The 20,813-nt window shown below is 39.2% G+C and overlaps 1 protein-coding gene across 1 annotated transcript in view; it reads right to left on the reverse strand.

Moving 5' to 3' along the window:
* Positions 1 to 20,813, reverse strand: part of LOC146585785 (inactive N-acetylated-alpha-linked acidic dipeptidase-like protein 2) — a gene marked incomplete at its 3' end in the record, with an annotated part of 134,268 nt that overhangs the window by 25,621 nt on the left and 87,834 nt on the right. The window contains exon 2 of the mRNA XM_085322291.1: positions 15,536 to 16,037. Coding sequence (XP_085178417.1) covers positions 15,536 to 16,037 — 502 coding nt within the window. The remainder of the gene's footprint in view (positions 1 to 15,535; positions 16,038 to 20,813) is intronic.

Here is a 20,813-nt window from a genome sequence, read left to right on the forward strand (position 1 = left end):
CATGAAATTCAGCAAAAGAAGTAATTTAAAATAAAACACTTCCTCTTTTAAAATAAATTATTTCTTTAAAGGAGGATCCCAACAACATGAACTCATACTTTTCTGATTCCCAGTGCATACTACTGCTCACATAACTATTCATATCCTGCCCTTTATTTAGTCCTACCATTTTTTTTAAAGAAAGACTCAAATAAAGGTAATTACATCTGATGAAATCAAAACACTTTTACCAAACACTTTCTGAAAGGAATCCAAGCAGAATGCCATCAAGGAATCTTTCTCCTTTTCATCCAGTCTTCATTTTCCTTAAATAATCCTCATCTGATGTACAAAATTCAAAATTTCCACTAAAGAGATATTTTGTGGAGTTATACTTTAAAATTTCTACATATTCAAGGCCGACAAGACATAATTCCTTCAGTAGGTCTAGAGGTCTTCTGGCAAACAGGCAAAAGAAACTGAAAACTTTTTGTTACACAGCCTATGAGATCAAATAAGGACTCCTCTATAGAGCCTTGCTCCATTACAAAAAAGTTGAGGCATATAATTAGCTGTAAGCAAACATTCACTTCAGTTTTCCAAAGCTTGTAGACTATGGTCTCTCCAAAGCTAATGCTAGTTTTACAGGCTCAAATAATACTGTAAGTTAAAATCATTTGATTTTTCTGTGTATTTCTAAACATTCCCAGAGMAGTTTAAATACTAGCTCTAAAACATGCAAACATATATGGATTATATCACTTCCCCCTATAGTAATAATGAAAAACAATCTTGAAGATGTTCTAATATTTCCATGATTTAAAACATCAGTGGAGATGAAGAAAAGTAAGAGCTTTCCTGGCAAATTTTAATAGTATACTCAATTGAAAGACAAGCTAATACATTATTTGCAATGCACAAAGCTTTTGTTCTATAATGATGCACCTTATAGCTGGAGGTCAATCTATGGAAGAATACTACTTTTCCATTCCAATCAAGTGATCTATTTAAAGGATCTGAGATGGCATTATGATACGCTTTTGTTACCTCCGAAACAGCTGCCCTGTTGTTTTCTGCAAGGCCACATTCTTTCTTTGATGTTATCTTTTTATTGCTTTTATAATCCACTCTGCTTACCTGCTGTATTGTAGTCCACCATAAGAAACGAGGAAACAGTTTGTGCAGGAACTATAGTAAGCCTTACGACAGTAACTGTCCTTACTCATCCATATAAAGTCACTTTCCCGTCGTTCTAGAATACGTAACAACTTTTGTTTTTGGGTAACATCATCCCGGCCAATGTCACCGTTCATGACGCAAGGGCACACAACAAACACTCAAGATCATCTTTAGATAAATCTGTTCTGCATTTCTGCTGAGCCAAGAGTCAGAAAATATGGTACAGCCTATAACCCATGTTCAACGTAAAATAAACAGAAGTACTTAAAACGTCTTTAYGCACCAAAAGATTTCAGTATATAACCTAATCTTAACTTTAATTCTTTTTTTGGCAGGCTGAGTTATTCAATAACTGCCTTTCATACTCAAATATTCAGAATTCTTTGGAAGGTAAAAATCAATTTGGAGCAAGAATTTAAAGAAATTCAGCATCCTGTGATTTAAAAAGTACTGTAAAAATGTCAGCTGTTTTTATCCAACAGGAGGAAAACTAGACTGGATGCCAAATGAGTTACGTGGTTTGGAGAATGGCCTAGAGGCCCTTGGTTGTTTCATGCCATTCGCTTGCAGCACCAGGCCCAGATCAACCTGGAAGTCTTGCAAGGACCCTGAGTCGTCTTTGAGGCGATTCAGAAAAGGTAATGGCAAAAAGACCACCCATGGGCAATAGACTTAAATTCAGTACCATGATTCCATATTTCTGTAAGAAAAATGTTGCCCCCACAAATAACAAAAAATTTGGACCAAATCTTGGATCAATTCCAAGATGCCAGCGAGTCTGAGTGGCTGTGCTAGAGCCTAGGGAGGAGCACACTGCAGCTGAATTTGCGAGCTGTATCCCAAAGCAGCACGTTCATACAAACCAGGCCTCTTACAGTGGCTGCATTTAGCAAACACTGTTCCGCATACCTTGCTGAGCCGCCAGGACAGCTCTATGTGCATTTGCAAAACATCGCCATAACCCTTCACCTGCTCACGTGCCAAYGCACCATCTGTGTGCAGGATGAGGAGGAAAAAAGAGGCAAAGGCATCGCATATTCTGTGCGAGACCACGCGAGCAGCCTATACGTCCCTTCCCGAGAGGGGAGCAATTAGAGGGATGTTGCAGTCTGCATGAGACACTTCCACATCACTTCCCCCACTCTGCAGCCTGCACTGGGTACAGCCAACTACATGAACCCTCAAGGCTTCAGGACAGCAGAAGTTTGAAAGGTCTGAACCTTCGAGGCTAGCCCTGTGCTCTAGGAAGCCACAGGCATCGGTGTTTCTGCTCGTTGGCCCCCATAGCCTCCTCAGCAAGGCAGGGGCAACACTACAGAGAACACCCCTAAAGGGTTTCTCACTTACTGAAGGCCCTAATTTTGTAAAAGATAATTTGATCTTCAACGTTTTTAGGCTTAGTTACATTAACTAAGAGAATTGGATCCAATCATACCTCCAGCATTTACCCCTGGGTATGAYTCCTCCTGATCCAAGCCAGGAGAAAAGTCAGGAGACATAAGAGASACTTAAAACTCTGTGAGACTTAAAACTCGGTGAGACTTGTGCTTCCTCAGGGACTCATTGATCATTGCTACAGCCGCAATCTGTACATGCTGCAATTCCTGCAATGGCAACGCTGGCAGAACTGTGAAAAGGGAATTAGATTAATCCAGTCAGGATGTGACGAAGGCATGTAAAACCAATTTCCAAATCCGTAAGACTAAAGTAGGATTTAATATATTTAAGCTTTGTATTGCTGAAATAACACCAAATGATTCTTGTTCTAACAGTATCTAGGCGCTTTTTTTTTTTTTTAAAAAAAAAAAAAAAAAGTTTTGCTGGCTGAGAGCTGCAAATCCAAGATAACGCCCCCAGCACCTCACAGTGCCATAAGCAGCCCTGCAAGACAGCTCCAGCGGGCACGGGACACAACCCAGCCTGGCCACAGCATTTGTCACCGCCAAAAAAAATWAAAGACAAATCCACTATTTTAGTTTGATTTATTAATCAAAAGYAAGTATTAATATCCAACCTTCTCAGACATCCTATTTAAAGCAGCTTTATAATACAGGAAAGTAAGTGATAACTCCAAAATTTTGAAAATTTAATGCTCTCATTCTCCATCAAAGTTCTCATTTTTAGAACAATAAAGAATTGCAGAATCTGATCTCATCTGACAATAAACGACACAACAGAAAGGCAGATGCAATCCTTTTAGGCTAGAGCCTTTGATATATATATATTTCAATAACCTTTTTTTCCCTGTTAACGGACTACAAGGTAGGCCCCAAACTGCCTCCAGTATGACCAAGTAGAATACAGTATTTTCATTCTGCTTTTCAAATTTTTGTTAGTTTACTTGAACCATAATACAAAAAGACTGGGCATACGTTGCAATAACATAGTGCCTTTCATTTTGGGTGGGTTCTTCTGTTCTTTTTAAACAAGTGATACAGAATACATGTAGAATTTACCTCTTCTGTTCCTCAGGCTGTCATCTCCTGTTGCACACCCGCAAAGGTACAAAAGGTACCAACTAAAACATGCATGCTGCATTTCAACCACTAAAGATGGTGGTGATAATCTTAAAATACGGTCAAAATTTTGGAGTTAACATTCCTATTTTTCAAGAGAATTSCTATTGGTTCTTTGAGGAACTCAAGCAGGATCAAGATTCTGGTTTTATATCTCAAAGCAACCTAATTTCTCATACTATCAATGAACTACTATTAGCCAAAAGAAAGAAAAGTGCTACCTTCTGAGAAGCTAATGCCGCTTCAAAAGGGCTGTGAGTTTGCAAACTTATCCTCCAAGATAATATGTTCGTTTTTGTATGTATAACAAGTTTAACTGATCTCAGTACACTTTGGTAAAATCTTTGAAAAGACTGATGAAACGTGCAGATTCATAAAGTTTTAGATCAAAAGCAACTATTAAATCATCTCATCTAGCCTTTTCTGTGCCACAGACGCACATACGTTCTGCCTCGTGTTGAGCCCCGTAACTGAAGAACTCGCAGTCTCGGTAACAAAGTCGTGATGAAACTTGCCGCATCACGTATAACCTTACCTTTAGTGGTTACTTCTATTTTTAACTTTATGCTTCATCTTGCAAACACTGGTTCTTGTTTTTCCCATGCTAGAYTAAGGTGCCCTAGTATCTATTTTCATGTGGGAGTATTTCTGCACTGTGACCAACTAACCACTCAATCYTCTTTGGGATAAACTGATTGAGCTCTTGAAGCTTTTCACGTTGAAACATTTTTGCTTAGAGTGTTGCATTTCTTTTAAAAACTCTAACAACAACAACCCCCCCCGCTCACTTATACACCAAGCGTACTAAAACTTAAAACAAATATGGAGCAGAGAACCACTTGAAATAGCAGCCTACAACATTCATTGTAAATGAATGGAATCTTATAATTTAATATTTTATTCTGCCTAATATTCATTTCAATATGAAGGCGATGAGCAACCCCAATGCAGATCAAACTTGTATTTCTCATGTAATGTTAAGAAAACCCTACCGTCCTTACTAGTAGTTGAGGTCCAACATTTCCTTGCAGAACTGAGTCCTTAATAACTCTCTGGGCCWTTGAAACTGCAAAAAACTAAACACAACAGTAACTATGTTATGAAGAACTTACGAATAAAAGAGTCTTGCTCTTGGGGTTAGAGTAATAATCAAGTTTCAGTCATTATCACAGGGAGAAACGATAGTACACACTAAAACAACTAAAGTTTTTAAATGAGTAACATATGTGACAAAGCCTCAGCCAACACACAAAATTAAATGTAGGTGYTCACTTATGCACAAAAACACATGTAAAAATGGATAGCTATATACATATATATGTGCGTGTGTGTACATATATACACACACACATTTCTGTAACRCATAATGGTCTTTATGAAAGTTATTTGAAGTTAAAAGGAAAAAAAAGTGATTTAAGTTTTCTGTTGCGAGAAAAGGAATATCCGTATTAACTTCCAAAACTCAACATCTTATTTATCTTTTTAGCATGTAGGTTGAATAATTTAGAACCAAAATCACAAAATCCCCTCCAAGGGTGCGTGCTAGGACTCTGAGAAACTACACAGAYTTAACTCGTTCCCCGTCCAGAGTTTCGTTTTCTTAAATAGTTTCTAGAAATATTACCAATGAAAAACAAGCTTGGTAATAGGGAAGAAAATTACTTGTAGTCTTTAAGCCACTATTTGCACTGCTAGCAGCACAGTGGCAGCTTCCATTGCACTTGCACTTGCCTTGCACTAAGCACATCATGAATAATTCAGTTTCCTGCTTTGTTCCCTAAATAGTTGACAGAGGATGGAAACTTTACTCATGACTGCATGGCCTTTTTTCTACGCTTGTCTATTTATTTAATAATGTACATTACTAGCCCCATCACCTAGGTTGGCATTTATTACAAATAAGATTATTCAATAGCTGTGGCTCACAAACGGCCACAAAACAAGCAGCTGCCACCTTTTGCTCAAAATTGCATTCACCCAGCTGTTTAAATAATTAACTAATCCCAATCCGCACCGCATCAGCGCTGCCTCACGCAGACTTCAGCAGGAACCCGATCCCCGAACGGCTGGGAACGCGTTCCTGCCTCTGTCGGGATAGCGACTGCCAACACGCGAAACCGCGGCTGCCTGGCTCGAGCAAAGCAAAGGATTTCCACCAACGGCACACGCCACGGACTCCGCATCCGCCTAACTCCGGGGCTTCTCCGGCCGGCAGGCTCCGCTTCGGCACCCGAACGGAGGCRAAACGCGCTACTGCGGGGAGCAGAGCAACAGACTGGACAGCTGAGCCAGGGAAGCATATTTAAAACCCCGATCGTGTTATATTATGTAGGATTATATCATGTTACGTAGGGTTATGGCATTATCCTTCAGCCATACCCTAACCGCCAAAGGAAAGAGGCTTTGCTTTTCCGGACTGATACCTCACAGCAATAATACTARGATTTACACAAACGTCTTTCCACAGAGCTTTCCAAAATTTGCCGGAGAGCAGTCAGTCCTCGATGGGATCGCAACAGCCACAGGAACGGGGATCTTTATCCCTGAGCCTCACGCAGCCGGCTGGCTAACAAAGTTTGACTGCTTCTTAAATAAGGTAAAATTAATAAAACCCTCAAATACTATCTTTTCACAAAAAATCAGAGACTATYACATTATTGCATGTAGTGCACTTTTATGATTCTAATAGTGCTGGAACAGGCAATCTCTGAGAGAAGAGCAAAGAGCCGACCATTTCCCAACAGCCGAACAGGTGAAAGTTGCCAAATTTTCTCCCTTCTTCTAAGCAATTAACTTTTACAAAACTAGGACATTAAGTTAGTCGAGAACYAGAACTTGTTTTGGATGGAAATGTCAATGCACAGACAAAAAAAAMCAACTAACTTGGAGTAAAAATCCTAAAATGTCCCAAGAAATGCTAATTCTAAACAATTTTGCTTCCAAGCCACTAGAACAGTTTGAGAGCAACATTTGAACTYGCTTTTCGGTTTATAGTTCACTAAAAAGAAAATAAATGAATTGGTAAAATTCCATTTTACTGGAATATTTCAGCTTTTTCATCCTTGAAAAATAGTCATAAAATAAGCAGAAGGGGAGGGGGGTGTCAATGTTTTAACCTGGACAGGCACTCATTCACCAAGAAACTACACGTATATAAATCTGGGCCAGTACATGTGTGCTTGGGAAACATAAGCTTATATTAAGGACAAGACTTCTCACATGTTTAAAGGTTATTCATTAGTGAGATGGAGAAAAATTATACATACATAYAGAATTATTTTCCTTTGTGTCTGCAAAGAGTACTCTTCAGAAATTCAGAGAAGTCAATCTATCGAACACATTTGTTTAATTTTGAAAAGTTTCCCACTATAAAAGTCACAGTATTACTGGGAAAAGCCCTAACTTTTTAATACATTTTATATCTTTTTCAGAACGGCAGCTACACCACTTCAGAAACTCATCACCTTTCCAGGAGAATTGAACTGAGACTAGAAGCCCCTTAATGCAAGGCTACAGCAGAACACACTTATTAAAATTGACTATTATTCAGACAATATCAATTTCATTATCTCTGATCGATTCCTAGCAACGCTCCTTAGTAGCCTTCAGTTACAAATGCTGCACGAACAGTAACTTAATATTGCACAACAAATTGCCATCCTGCTGCTCTTGGTAAATTCGGGAGCAATCTGACTTATTAGCAGGCCTCCAGTAAAGAGCTGTCATAGGTGCTGACTGTGGGGAGCTCGATGTCAAAGCACCACCAAACCTGGCTGAGAAAACTCTTTCCCCTCGAGGCCTTGTTAATTTGATTTATGTATACAGGCAGGAAACTAATTGCTAATTGCTGCAGCGCCTACCGTGGAATTGCAGCTTTCTCCTCCAATGCTGCMTCTCAAGAGTACCAGCAGACATCAGCTTTACAGCCTGAAGATGAGAGATGCATCCTAAGCAGGCATGCAGGCATTTGTGCGTGTTCGGTGCTCAAGAAATTTGATAAGAGGACTCTTTGCAACGCCCTGCACCACCGTCTCCTTGGAGGGAATGGAGCCACCCTCCAACCGCGCTGTACAGCTGTATCGTTGAGCTGCGAGAGCCAACGCAGTTAACTCAGCAGGAGCAAACTCTCGCCCTCRTTAGGCAATTAGCAGAGAGTCAATGTATCTAGTGCCACTAATTAAACTGTTAAGGGTTTTTGTTCTCGAAGGTTTCGCTTCTCAGTATCTTTGTAAGTATGTCCCGGGACCACGAGCTAAAACTGCCGAGTCTTCTTGCATCAAGTTGGGAAGAYTGGACAGTGAAGAACAACTTTGTCCAATTCCCACTTCCCCTGATGTTTTGCCATTGGAAGCAACTGGCCTACAATACAAATTGGTTGTCACCTCAATAGCACGCATGCTTTTTCCTTCAAATCCKTTTTTATTAAAAGAAACTTGAGTTGGTGACACCATAAAACCGACGAGTGGCGAYGTGACTAGGTCTTGCGCCCCTAGACACTGCCCTTTGGGCCATCGTTAGTGTCAGAATGACTCGGGCGATCTAAATAAAGAGAACTGTCTAGACAAGTGTTTCTTTTTCAGATGTAGTCCAGTACGGAGCCTAACACTCCCCCAAAGCATAAAAAATATTATACCAAACACTACCCAACCCATTAATACTTTGTGATTTGTAGGTGTTTTACCACCTTTCCAGCTTGTCACGCTGCAACAGGAACGATCCTGAGAAACCCTCAGCTTCCCAACAGCCTTCACCAGCACGCAAGGCAAGGAGAGAGCAAGACGTCGAGGACAGCCACGCCGTGCCGAGAGCAGCCCCACGACACGGGCAGATTCAAGGAATCGTTATTTCCTCTCCAATCCTGCTGTTAACCCGCACAGGCCGCTACAATGAGTTTACAGTAAACAGGCAGCTACTTTTAAAATAATTAAGATTATGCAATCAAAAAAATAAGCGATAAGAGCAAAATTAATTTATATTCTACAGATGATCAAAACCAGGTATGGCCTTTTACTAGCAAATGAGAGGCCCTGGACCAGCACTCAGTTTTTCTGCAAAAAGGCACTCTTGCGTATGAAATCCAGGGCCAGGTCCTGCTGCAGCTCATGCAGGGCAGGATTGTGCACTGCATCCCAGGGGCCTCATCTACAGCAGCCTTCTGCTGCCCCCCAGCATCGCCTCTCACATTTCCCTCCTGAATCCGTGAATCCATGAATGTGTCATTAAAACTAGATACTGTACCACAAAGACAGATTTGTGAAAGAAAGGAGGGGGAAAAAAAATCCTATGATAAAACAATTTCTAAAAACTCCCAACCAGCTCATCTACACGTTTTACAATTCCACAAGATAAACCACCTAGAAAAACACTGTTGTGCTAAAACACTCCAAAGCATCATTCTCCGTTCTCTTATAGCCCTGCAGGACATATACAACGCACTACAGCGCTCCTGCCTCTCTCTTTTTGAGCAAAGGTCTCAGAGGTTTGACAATACCTCTTATTTTCATACACCTCTAAGACAAAATTAGATAATTCTTGTCATTTAAAGAGTTTATGAACTGATACGTTGGCCCAATTTTGATTTTCTTTCTATAGCACAAGAATGCACGACGGTTTTGAGAAACAAGCAATAAGACAGAAGCTATTCATATAGGCTGCAACAGATAAGAAAATTTATCAAGGGACCAGTTACTTATTATGCCAATGTGAATATACAGCCTTATTGGATCTAATTCATTACTCTATCACACTGCTGTATCACCTCAAAAAAGAGTAATTTAAAGCAACACAGTATACTTCATTTACAAAGGACACTGACATAATACAAAAAAATCAGATTTTACAGTAAATGACTTACCAAACATAACATCTAAAATTCAATATACTTTTATGGTTATCCTTACAAAAAATAATCAACTGAGAGAAGAATTGTTCTCTCTGAACCACACAGTAGACTTCAAACGTTAAATGAATCCTTTCAGTGCTGAAATACCATAAGCTAAGACTCTTTTGGTGAAATTCTGTTCTCATTCAAAAAGGAAGAGGAACTTCATAAGCATATGCTGCAATGGAAGCTAACAGGCACAAATTCGCATCTCTTTTTCAGGTATTATATCAGCATAATGCTTCCCTCTTTCAGCTATAGAAAAAACGAGAGCTATGTTTGGCAAATTAAAAAAGGAAAATGAAACAAATCAAAAGAAAGCAACGAAAGAGCTGTAAAACAGACGCTTTCTGTTAACACCTCTGAGGTCCAGACGCACGCTATTGGGGACGGGGGAGATCACGATACTTGATATAGCTGGACATTCGTAGCCTAAATTTATCAAGTTATGGCTCCAGAGACAGCCACTTGGGCCATGCAGGGCATCTTTCTTGTATAAACGACGCTGCTCCTTGCTCTAAGAGCCATTCCTTAGCGGCAAGGTAGCAACAGGGCAAGGTAGGAAACTGCCACTTGCTTGACGTTGCTCTTACGTCTTTCCAAATGAGTCTCCTCGGTCCTTCCCAGGAGGGACAGCCACTAGAGCCCCTGAGCACAACAAAATCACTTATTTCTCCTTTTCCTCCTCATTCCATTCCTGTAGGGGACAAAGCTTTGCTCCTGCCATGAATGCCTCGTTCCTGGGACAGCAGATAAAACTTTGCCAAGTTGCAGCTTGGGAATGTAATTCAGTGTAAATCACAAGAACTTAATTTTGTTGAGAAGTCTGGGGCTCGTTTTGCTTACTAAGTATATGTTTCATAGGTTTTTCCCTGAAAGAAAAGATTTGAAGCTCCAGGTTTTTACAGAGCTGAACACGATCAATAGGGACATCGAACATTTGGATATGGAACAGCAGCTTCCTATCTCATCCTCAAAAAAATGAAGTAAACTCCTTTTCTCACTGTACAGGAATTCTTGTTTCTTTGGCAATGATTGTACAGGAGAGCTGTTGCCATCCACTTTGTTAGAGCCTTYTGAAGAAGGAAAGCTTAAGTTACGGATAACACTGGGCACCAGTGATGAATTGATTCCTCCCACAGATCGATTTGTGAGATTGTGCAGGTGATACCACCTGTGATATCACCAGTCGGAAGAGGGAACAGAGAGGCCTCCAAAGGACAGTTAGTTACCACTGGATGTATTAGGAAGGGATTTAAACCTCCCCGTTACTCAGTGTGTGTAGGGGGGGAACCATACCAAAAATAGCATTTGAGGAAGCATATATAGAATGAAAAGCAATAGAGCGGATGAGGAACAGCAGCAAAAAATCCTTCAGCATGTGGCCCCACACTTAACCATGGACGAAAGTATCCAAGTTAACTGCAAATACGATAGTCATCGACATCTACAAACCTTGAAAGAAGTTAACACAGCAAAGCAGTATAGTGCTATCAGAATTTTAAAATTAATACTTGGGAGAATAAACTGATCTGACAAATAAAATGCAACAGCTAGAATCATCACATGAATGCAACTGTCTACTTTCCTTCCACTTATTATTCAACACTAATCCTCCTGTTTAGCTGTTTTAATTTACGGAAGTCAGAACAAAATTAGAAATTCCTGTTAAGTATACATAGCAGTTCCATATTTCACATGAAATTTAGGATTTTGTTCCATTTTTATCGGTTTTGGAGCAAACTTGAAGTAATTTCATGCAAAATGAAAATACCATTTTTGTATTTCTTCTATTCAAATGCTTTGCACTGTCAAAAATATAGTACAAAATATTTTGTTAAGGATGTCACATTGGGCAGCAGCATTTATTACAATATTAGAGGTCTTAGAGATGGTATTTTGCCTACATTTCATGCTTTCTCTGCTTGTCCCCTTTGATTTCATTATTAACATTCAACTCAAATGCTGAGTGAAGTCCTGTTTGCATAAAACCTGAATATTCATCATTCTTAAATGTGAAAGCTTAACAACACACAATGAACAAAATCTTAGCACTACCGAATTTTGTGACAATACTCCAACTTCGAGACCCGAATGCCATTACTGTCTTCYATTATTTTGCCTTGTACATAAGAAAATAGGGCAGGAAAAATCTGCCTAAAAGGTAGTGGGAAGGAACTGACACTGCACAGCACACTGATCTTTAATTTGGCAACAGAAGTTCAATCCACTCGTTATAAACACTAATCTGCTGAATAGTTCAATTATGTAATAATGAACATTATATAGCTAAATCGCATCTGGCAGATGCACAATAAAAACAGGATAAACATGCATCTTCAGCCTCCCTCTCTCTATGCACAGCGAGAAGGAAAAAAACAGCTGAATTTTCAGATGCACTTAAGTGATATTAGAGAACGGAATTCCGTTTTCGAGAATAGTTTAAGAATGTTCTTTTTCACTGCAGATTGGATTCATTTACTTTTGAAAACTTGATAGTACACTTAGAATCATTAAGCGTTGCTATATTTTTCAAAATCTTATTAAAAACTTAAGAGAYTTCCGCATCTAAACATGTTCATCACTTTTGAAAACCGAATTTTTATTATTCTAGAGATTTTTATTTAGGATCTGCAAACACATTCCACGGGGGCTACCGAGACCGCCAGACTAAAACACAGATGGCTATTTTCTAATTACGCCCTYTTGACGCACCGTCTCCAAAATGAAGTCTGGACCTAGCTGTCCTAAGAGAGAGCCTACTTTGAGGCTGTAAGGCTTACTAGCTTTGTCCATCTGTGTTGCCCCAATTAGTTTTACTGGTTGCAGACACCACTTTAAACAGTGCCCAAGATGCTCTGTATCTTAACCTCTACTCAGTCTCTTCTGAAGGTAGGACATATGCCCTTTTCATATTCACCTGTAAAGCTGGTGGGAGCTAAGATACAGCAGACTGGAACTATAACCTTCTTAGACATCTTTCCAAAGAAAAAGTGAAGAGAAATATATTCATGGCACCAACAGATATAATACTATTAGATTCCCATCAGGTCAGTGATGTTTGCAGAATTACGTGCTTTTTGCACGTCAGTGCTGACTCTGTCCATACAACAGAACAGTATGTTTCTCTTTTAAAGTTCAGAGCAAATAAATATTTAGACTTCTAAAGTATTAGATTTACTGATTAAAGATTAACAACATTTGTGCCAATCTTTTGTTCTCATGTGGAACACAACGAGCTGGAGAAGKGAAGCCTTTTAGCTTTCTATGGTGAGTCCTCTCCTCGTGTGAGGCATCTCTTTTTAGTCCTGTTGAAAATCTGAATCATCAGGACTGAAGCAAAACGATTTCTATTTTTAATGTCAACACTGTCAGCACTTCCTTASTGGTGGTGGCAGTAGGAGGTTTAAAAAAAATTTACAGAGATGATCTTTACGTAGGCTGTATCATCATTAGACAATTTAGTCAAAGCCAGTAACTACAACCGTGCAAAACCACGCTGAAATTCTGTAGTGCTGATGTTCCTTGGGAAACAAGGTGCACAGCTCAAAGAATAAAAGGAAACAGTGGGTTTTGCTACCTAATGATTTCTGGTATGCCTGTTGTAAAAGATGCTTCAAATGCAGTAMGTTGATGGAGACGGCCAGAACGGGATGCACAGAAGGGCAGCACGCAAACTGGCGCCGAGAACCTCAACTAGGGAAGCTGCGCGGGAATGCCCAAGTCTCCTCTTGCGGCGCGTTGTGCACACAGACCATGCACATGCTCCTCCTTTCCCTAACACATTCTTTGGTAATGAGGCTTCCTTCAACTCACACAAGAGGCCAGCCTAAATCCCAGGGATATCAAAGGAAATCTCCTGGTGCACTTCAGGTCATAGAAAAGCCCAGAAGGTCCCAACAGTCAAGGTTAACCTGACTGCAGCAGATTTCATCCTAACAGAAAGTTGCTACCCTAAATCTTCAAGCACATCAAGGTGACGTGCACTTGCTTAATAAGATTGGCACTGCTATGTCTTGTGTGCATTTTTCTCCTAATTCCTTCTTCAGGGCTGTTTGCAAAATTTCTCACTATTATCAAGTCTGATCCAAGTAATAAGCTAAGAAAATTAGATTAACGTCATTCTGAGTAACATTTAGAAACTGCAAGTTAAGCAGCTGCCACTTATCCTCATAATTCTAAGTATATTAAATTGAAAGAAGTCTTACAATAACATATATTGATTTTGTCGGGTTTTTTTTCCCCCCAAGGAACATATGTTGCACGTTCCGTATCTGTGGGGCTACGTGCATGCAGGCTGCATTGCAGCTCTGACTCTTGCCAAACAGATGTTGCAGGAAAGCACTTAACACAACACGCAAGGCCCAAGGAAAACTGTCTTCTGGGTACTGCACCATACCAGAAGCATTGTTTGTTTAWATACACTATTGATAGGCAGCCAAATTTGTCCTTGATTACACTTGTTGAAAAAAATACCAAATTCTAAGAAATACAGGTGTTTATAAAAGGATAAGGAATTAAGGAATAAAAGGAAACCCAGGTTTCATAAGATCTAAAGTATTTATAAAATTTCCTTCTTCTCAGGTTCAGATTTTCATCAGCATCCTAATAGCAAGCTGAAATAGTTTGAACAATGTTGAAATAAAGGAATGTTTGCAAGCCACCCTTTTGAAATAATAAAATTAAAAGCTATTCTCAACCCCAAAACACAAAGTATTGGAATATTATCCTAAGACTGACAAAATTCTCTGCCATTTGTTGTAATTCTTATAATAACCAACCTGTAGAGCTCGGTCTGTTCAAATGCTTTGTTCATGACTAAGCCTCATGACAGACTTCAACTTAATTTCCTTTCCAAGCAGATAAGGAGGTTGAATTTTTACCCTTCAAAATCACAACTTTTCATCAACTACAACCTCTCTCTTCATGGAAATAATTAGCTCTATCAAATAGAGATGGATCAACTCATGAAAACTGACGTCAAGTCCTTCATACATTTTTTCCGTTGAATTTAGTAAGTCTTGGCTTGAAATATGGTACTACAACTTAAAGGCCTTTAAGTTTCGCTTATCAAATATAGTAAAAAGACTATGTTAGAATATTTTCAATTTACTTCTGATACACCTAGATCAGGTCTTTAGATTTCCACTGCAACAATCCTTCGAAGCCTCAGATATGTAAGTTCTGCCAGTTCTGCTCTGCAAGTGACAAAGTCATCAATGTGTTTCCTTTATTATGAGGAAAAAAAAAGAAATAAAAAAGTAAAAACCCTTTCCATTGCCTAGCGTCAGTTCCAGACGCCTGAAGCAAGCTGATTTCCTCCTTCATATAGAAATAACTTTCAAAAGTAGGACGGAAAACCTGGTTTCTTCCMCATTCACTGCTGCAGGAAAGTGATTAAAATTTCCACATATATTGGGCCAACGGTGTACCACTCATGCAGACCTCATACTTCACCACCACCCATTACTTCACCTCGTAGACTAAAAAACAAGTCAGGATCCCAACTGTCATCATGATTAAATGGGGATTTCTTAAATCAAGAAATATTACAAAATGGAGTCTAAAAATCTTGGTGTTTGACAATGCCATTCAACAGCTCACTGGATTTAGAAAGCTAATTTCTCTGTATTCCTACTTAGTTTGAATTGCCTATGTTTTCCAATTCAGGTACAATAAAGGTAATATTAATATTTAGCAACAGAATGTTATTAAAGCGAAAACAACAGAGACTCTTACAGCAGGAATATTTCCGTATCACAATGACTAACACAAATCCACATGCAGTTGCAGTCCGACTACTTTCATTCTCTTTCCCACAAACACGTCTATGGAAAATGTCCTAAACATTATGGTAAAACTGAATACAGGAAGAAAAATTTAAAGATTGTTAATAAGATAAACAAATAAAACAAATTACAGGCGATCTCAACATTGGCACCTGATTGCATTTAGACAAAAACATATCAAGGTTACGTACCTGTAAATCTGTTGAATATTTTCAGCTTTGATTTCCTTGAGAATCTCTTGGTAGACATGAGGGTTATTTGGTTCTGGAGATGTTGGGGAAGGAGGACATTTCTTGTATGCATAATATCCTATCAAAATCCCCAAAATAAATACAATCAAAACAGTGCAAAGTACTTTAAGCATCTGACAAAACCTGCAGCGGTTGCTCTTTGGTGCGGGTCTCGTGTAATGCGAGATGTAGTCTGGATCCTCCTGAAGTCGCTGGAATTTTCCTCTAGGAGAYGTGGACGGCTGAACGGGCTCGAGGTCGAGGTCGGGGCTCCGTGCGGTCCCCAGGGGATGTTGGGTTGCCCCATCCAGGCGGAAGTGGTCRAAGCCAGGTTCCTCCAGCTCCTTCTCCATATCCCACTCCAGGTCCAGCGCCGTGGCCTGGAGGTCATCGCTGTCGAGGTACGGAGAGTGCCCCTGGGCCCTCTGCTCTGCGTTCACTTTGTGGTAGGCCATCTTTTTATCTGTTAAAAAAAAAAAAAAAAAAAACAAGTGTTTGTCTCCTTACGACTCCTTTGTATGCTTGAGAACTGAGCATCTATATTTAAAAGCAAAAACTGGGTTCGCAGCATTCCTTTCTCCCTATTTCCATCCTCCTTCCCGCCTTCATAGTATCATTACTCCCACGATCCTCATCACAGAGGGGAAAGAACATATCTGAAGAGCTACAACGTACTGTAAGAATACGAAGGGGATATAAGAAGGGGATTTACAAACACCAGTGGCAAAGCACAAAAGTTATCATACTGTTTTTTCGGTCTCCAATCTCCAAGATAATATTAAAAATTGAGTGATGGCACATAYGGTTTCCAAAACAATTATTTATTACCTGAAAGTCATTTTGAAGCTGCAACAACTTTTATCAACTCATCGTATAAAATAACGCCGTTAAAGTAAAAGAAAAAAGAAATGAATACTTGCCTGCTCTGGTTCTAAACACAAGCAAATGGTAAGTTAAAAATGAAAATTCAGGGTGACACTGTACTTACACATCAATAAAAGCTTTCATTTAGACAGAGCATTCTATTATTTATAGGTATTTTAAATGCATAGCTCCTGAATGACTGATGAATTTACTCAGAAATTGCCCCTGCTGTTTTGCTCCACTTATTTTTCCCATTTTAATGAATCAAAATCATTGCCAGGTACATATATCAAAATCATTCCTTTAATAAGCGAGGCCTATCTGTGGCAGTTCTAGACATTTCTAAATGCAACTCTGACCTCCAGGACAAACTCTCCAAGTCAATTTTCAACRAATCATTTTTTAACAGACCGCAACAGTACGGTGCTGTCTTCATCCGTACTTGAACAGTCCATCACACAAGCGTCAGTAATTTAGGACTTTTCACACACCAAACAGAACCATCAATTAGTACAAGCTGCAGATACAGATATTAAACTTCTCACATCTGACTGACATCCCCAGCATTACATTATACCTCCCTTTTTATATTTTAAGGCATTTTCTTTCCTRAAGACCTCCCCAGATAACGTCATTTGGGCCACATAGTAGACRAACCTACTTTAACGGCAAAGTAGAGTTTAGCTTTGYGCAGCTCTTTGAAGAGAATGAACTAGGAGAAAGCGCTGATATAATGAACCGGTCTGTTGTTCCCTGAAAGACTACCTTGCTTTACACAACATCAATTTACAGATCTTATTTCCTCGTAAAGCCATATAAAAAAATCCCTTGCCTGTAACTTCCACACAGTGCAGCTACAGTCAAGCGAGCACACACTTCAGGCAGTGTTTCAMGTCTAGCTGTCATATAGGTTTTGCAAATCAATTTTCGCAAAAAATCACTCCACCTGTGATCCAAATTCTKCTGTATGCAGTGGAAGCAACAGAGCTTAAGCTGAGCTGAACTAAAGAATCTAAATTAGTGTGAATAAGCTTCATTATTTATTTAAACAATGATAAAAAAAATGCTTGTCTTTAAAATCCAGTTGTGTTAACAAATAGTTTAAACCTGCATAGCCACAGGGCATTTGGCCCTWGTTCCAGCGAAGTACTCAAAGTGAGACTTAGTGCAAGGAGTTAAAGCAACATCACGTAATTTTAAGCATGTTTGAGCAAATGGACTTGCATGCTTTTCTCTGGAAAGTCCACAAGTAAACTTTTAAAATCATTTTAGCTGTCCTTAAGGATCCAAAAGTTTTTTTTTTTTTTTTTTTTTTAATCAAAAGCATCTTACCTAAGAATGAGCAGAAAGATAGTTCAAATCTTTGCAGATCTGTTCAATTTAGTAGTCAAGTAAATACTGCAGTTCTGAGGTGCCTTTGTGCATCTTACTACGATGCATGCTTTAAATTATGCATAYGCTTCATTGGCTTGCAGATCAGAGATCCAAGTGGCAAAGGCCTTGTAGCTATAGTCCTACCAAATAATACATGCTTAATTTTTGCAAGTGAATAGGATCATATACTCATAAAATATTAGTTTGAAGGGACCTTTGGAGGCTATCCAGCCCACTACGTCACTCAAAGCAGGACTATTGCCAGTACTGTACTAGATAAACCRCTGCTTTGTCCTGCTGAACCTTGAAAACCTCCCAGGATGGTGGATCCCAGCACCCCTCCGGATAAGCTGTTTCACAGCTGCTCTACCCTCCTTCTGGAGTTTTTCCTAATGCAAGACTGAACCTCCTAAGCCACAATTTACACTTTCTTTTACCACCTGCCCCWACCAAGCTTTTGGCTCTGCTATCTCTACTCCAAGTAGTTTGCTGCTATCAGATTCCCATCTTCACTAGAAGAAGCAATCGCAATATCAGCAGTCACCTGTGGGACCCCCTTCAGTTTCTCAAAATCCTTCTTGAACTGATGGAGCCAAAAACAGGACACAGGATTTATGCATGGCCTTACAGCAGCAGAAGGCAACAACTTTCTGTGATGCGCTAGCCACGTTCCTCCTGGCAGCCCAGTGTGCTGCCTGACTTGCATAAAAAGCTAACTGTTGGCTCCTGCTCCCATTCGGCATCTGCTGTAATCCAGGTCCCTCTCTGCGAGCCAAGACTCAGKTCAGATCCTGCCACGTTCATCAAGGCGGTTATGACAGCTCTGGGGCAGAAACCTGCGGTTCTCCTCACTGAACTCACCCGCTCACCCAACTCTCAAGTTTGTGAAGGTCCCTCTGAACCACAGCGTTGCAATTCAGCACATCAACCTCTTCCTCCTAAATCAAGGGTCACTCCAAACTTCCTGAAGGATCATTCTGCTTCAWCATCCAGGCTGTTGCTGAAGCTACTGGATAACAGCAGTTCCAAAACAGATCCCTGGGCACTATGCTTGTTACCAGACACCTAGATATCAAGCCATTAAGAAACACCCTATAGAAAATTTGTCCAGCCAGTTTTCAACCCGACTCCCCTCTCACTCTGTCTCCTCCTGTTTTGTTGGTGGAGAAATTAACTGGCAAACTGTCAGTGACAGAGRACACTATCAGATAACAGCATCTGCCCCAAAACCTCAACTTTGCAGCTCCATRTTGTACCGCTTTTAATTAGAAATTAAAGACAAGTGTTTTTTTTTCCTTTAAGAGCAAAACATATCATTATTGTGTTTGGAAATAATCACTTTGATTCTAGAATTACTGCAGTCATTTAGCAAGTTGCTTTAGCCAGAAGAATAAACTCTTAAAAGGTTTCTACAATATTACCTGTAGAATATGAAATAAAGGTAGTATTTCAGATCCCATTGCATGGCTAATATCAATCCGGTTGAGCTTTTAAATGGAGACCAGTGCATAGTGGTGGTAGTTAAGTTCTCTCTGCATTTATGATATTTTAAAAATGCATGTTATTGTTCAATGGAGTGTATTAATAAAGGTTATTTAAATTGCTACACGTAAGCGCATAATAAAAATTCTTATGAAATTTCTTTAACTGGTTATTAATGCAGATGAGTCGTAACCACATTTTACAGCTTAATATTTCAGCCATTCAATTTTTGTGCAAAGTACCAAACTCAGTTACTGCATTTCAGGAAAGAGACCATCAAAAAAACCAAACCAAAACTAAAAGATAATATTCCCTTCTCTTTTATATTTAAGACCAACCTTTGGTGTATGGATCTTCTTAGCAATACGCGTGCTTTTATTAAAGAATACAAAGAACAAGAACAGCTCCAGTTAATGTCTTCCCTTTTTGCAATACAATTGACAAATTTACTGTTTGATTATAGGGACATAATTTACCACAAAGCACCTGATATTGTGGCCCACAGTGTATTTAACTATGCCAATAATGATTTTAGAAACTGGTTTTCTAGTTCTGAAGGCACAAATTATTCATTCYCTATAGCTTAATGTGTATTAACAGCCTAGTTTATTACTCAGTTGTTCAAGGCGGTAGCTTGGCTTAAATGTTATGTAATAAAAACAATTTTAGGTAGGAATTAGTAGGATAAAAAATACTTCATAGAGAATAATAAAGTAAAAAAAATGTAATAAAAACAATTTTAGGTAGGAATTAGTAGGATAAAAAATACTTCATAGAGAATAATAAAGTAAAAAAAAATAGAAAATAGAAAGTTGGAAGAAGTATAAAGCCAAGAAAAATAACCCTATGATAGTCTAGCTCAGTCTTCTTTAAAACACAGATCATAAAATGAAAATATTTTCAAAAGGCATTTTTGAAAAACTTCAGGAGATAGAARATCCTTCCCATCTGCCAGCAAGCTGTTTCAACATTTAATTGTTGTTAAATACACGTTTTATTATAAAAAGTCTGAATCTGCATGAAGTAAACTTTAAAGCCATTCTACAAGGACAGCAAAATGGATCATAAATTGTAGAATACTGGACTATACCAAAGCTGATGTCCAATGAAGTTGACGTACATTTCTATACTTCCACTTATTTGTGAGGAAAATTGCTATAGCGAGATGACATGTCAAAGTAGTGCTAAATATTCTTCCCGTTAGCTGYACGTAAGAAATCAAGTGACCTCTCAGACTGTTAGAGCCTCAGTGAGCCCATTTCTAAACTACCTACTTGTTTCTTCACCTTAAAAATCATGCATTTACAYGCTGCGCACAGGTGTCTTATAATGAAGCCACCAGAAATTTCTTCTGTGATCTTTTCTGCTTGAATCCCCATCAATGAAGCCTTTGAAAACTATATAAAAAGGACTGCATGAAAGAGGCAGCATCCGTATCATTGCCTCTTTCTAATACCTCCACAGCAGAAAGGTCAGCTCATGTGAATGTTTCATGAAACCAACAGGCATAGACCAAAGC

Source organism: Rhea americana, unplaced genomic scaffold (genome assembly GCF_003343005.1).
Source record: "Rhea americana isolate MKP2758 unplaced genomic scaffold, rheAme1 scaffold_76, whole genome shotgun sequence".
Classification (NCBI taxonomy): Eukaryota; Metazoa; Chordata; class Aves; order Rheiformes; family Rheidae; genus Rhea; species Rhea americana.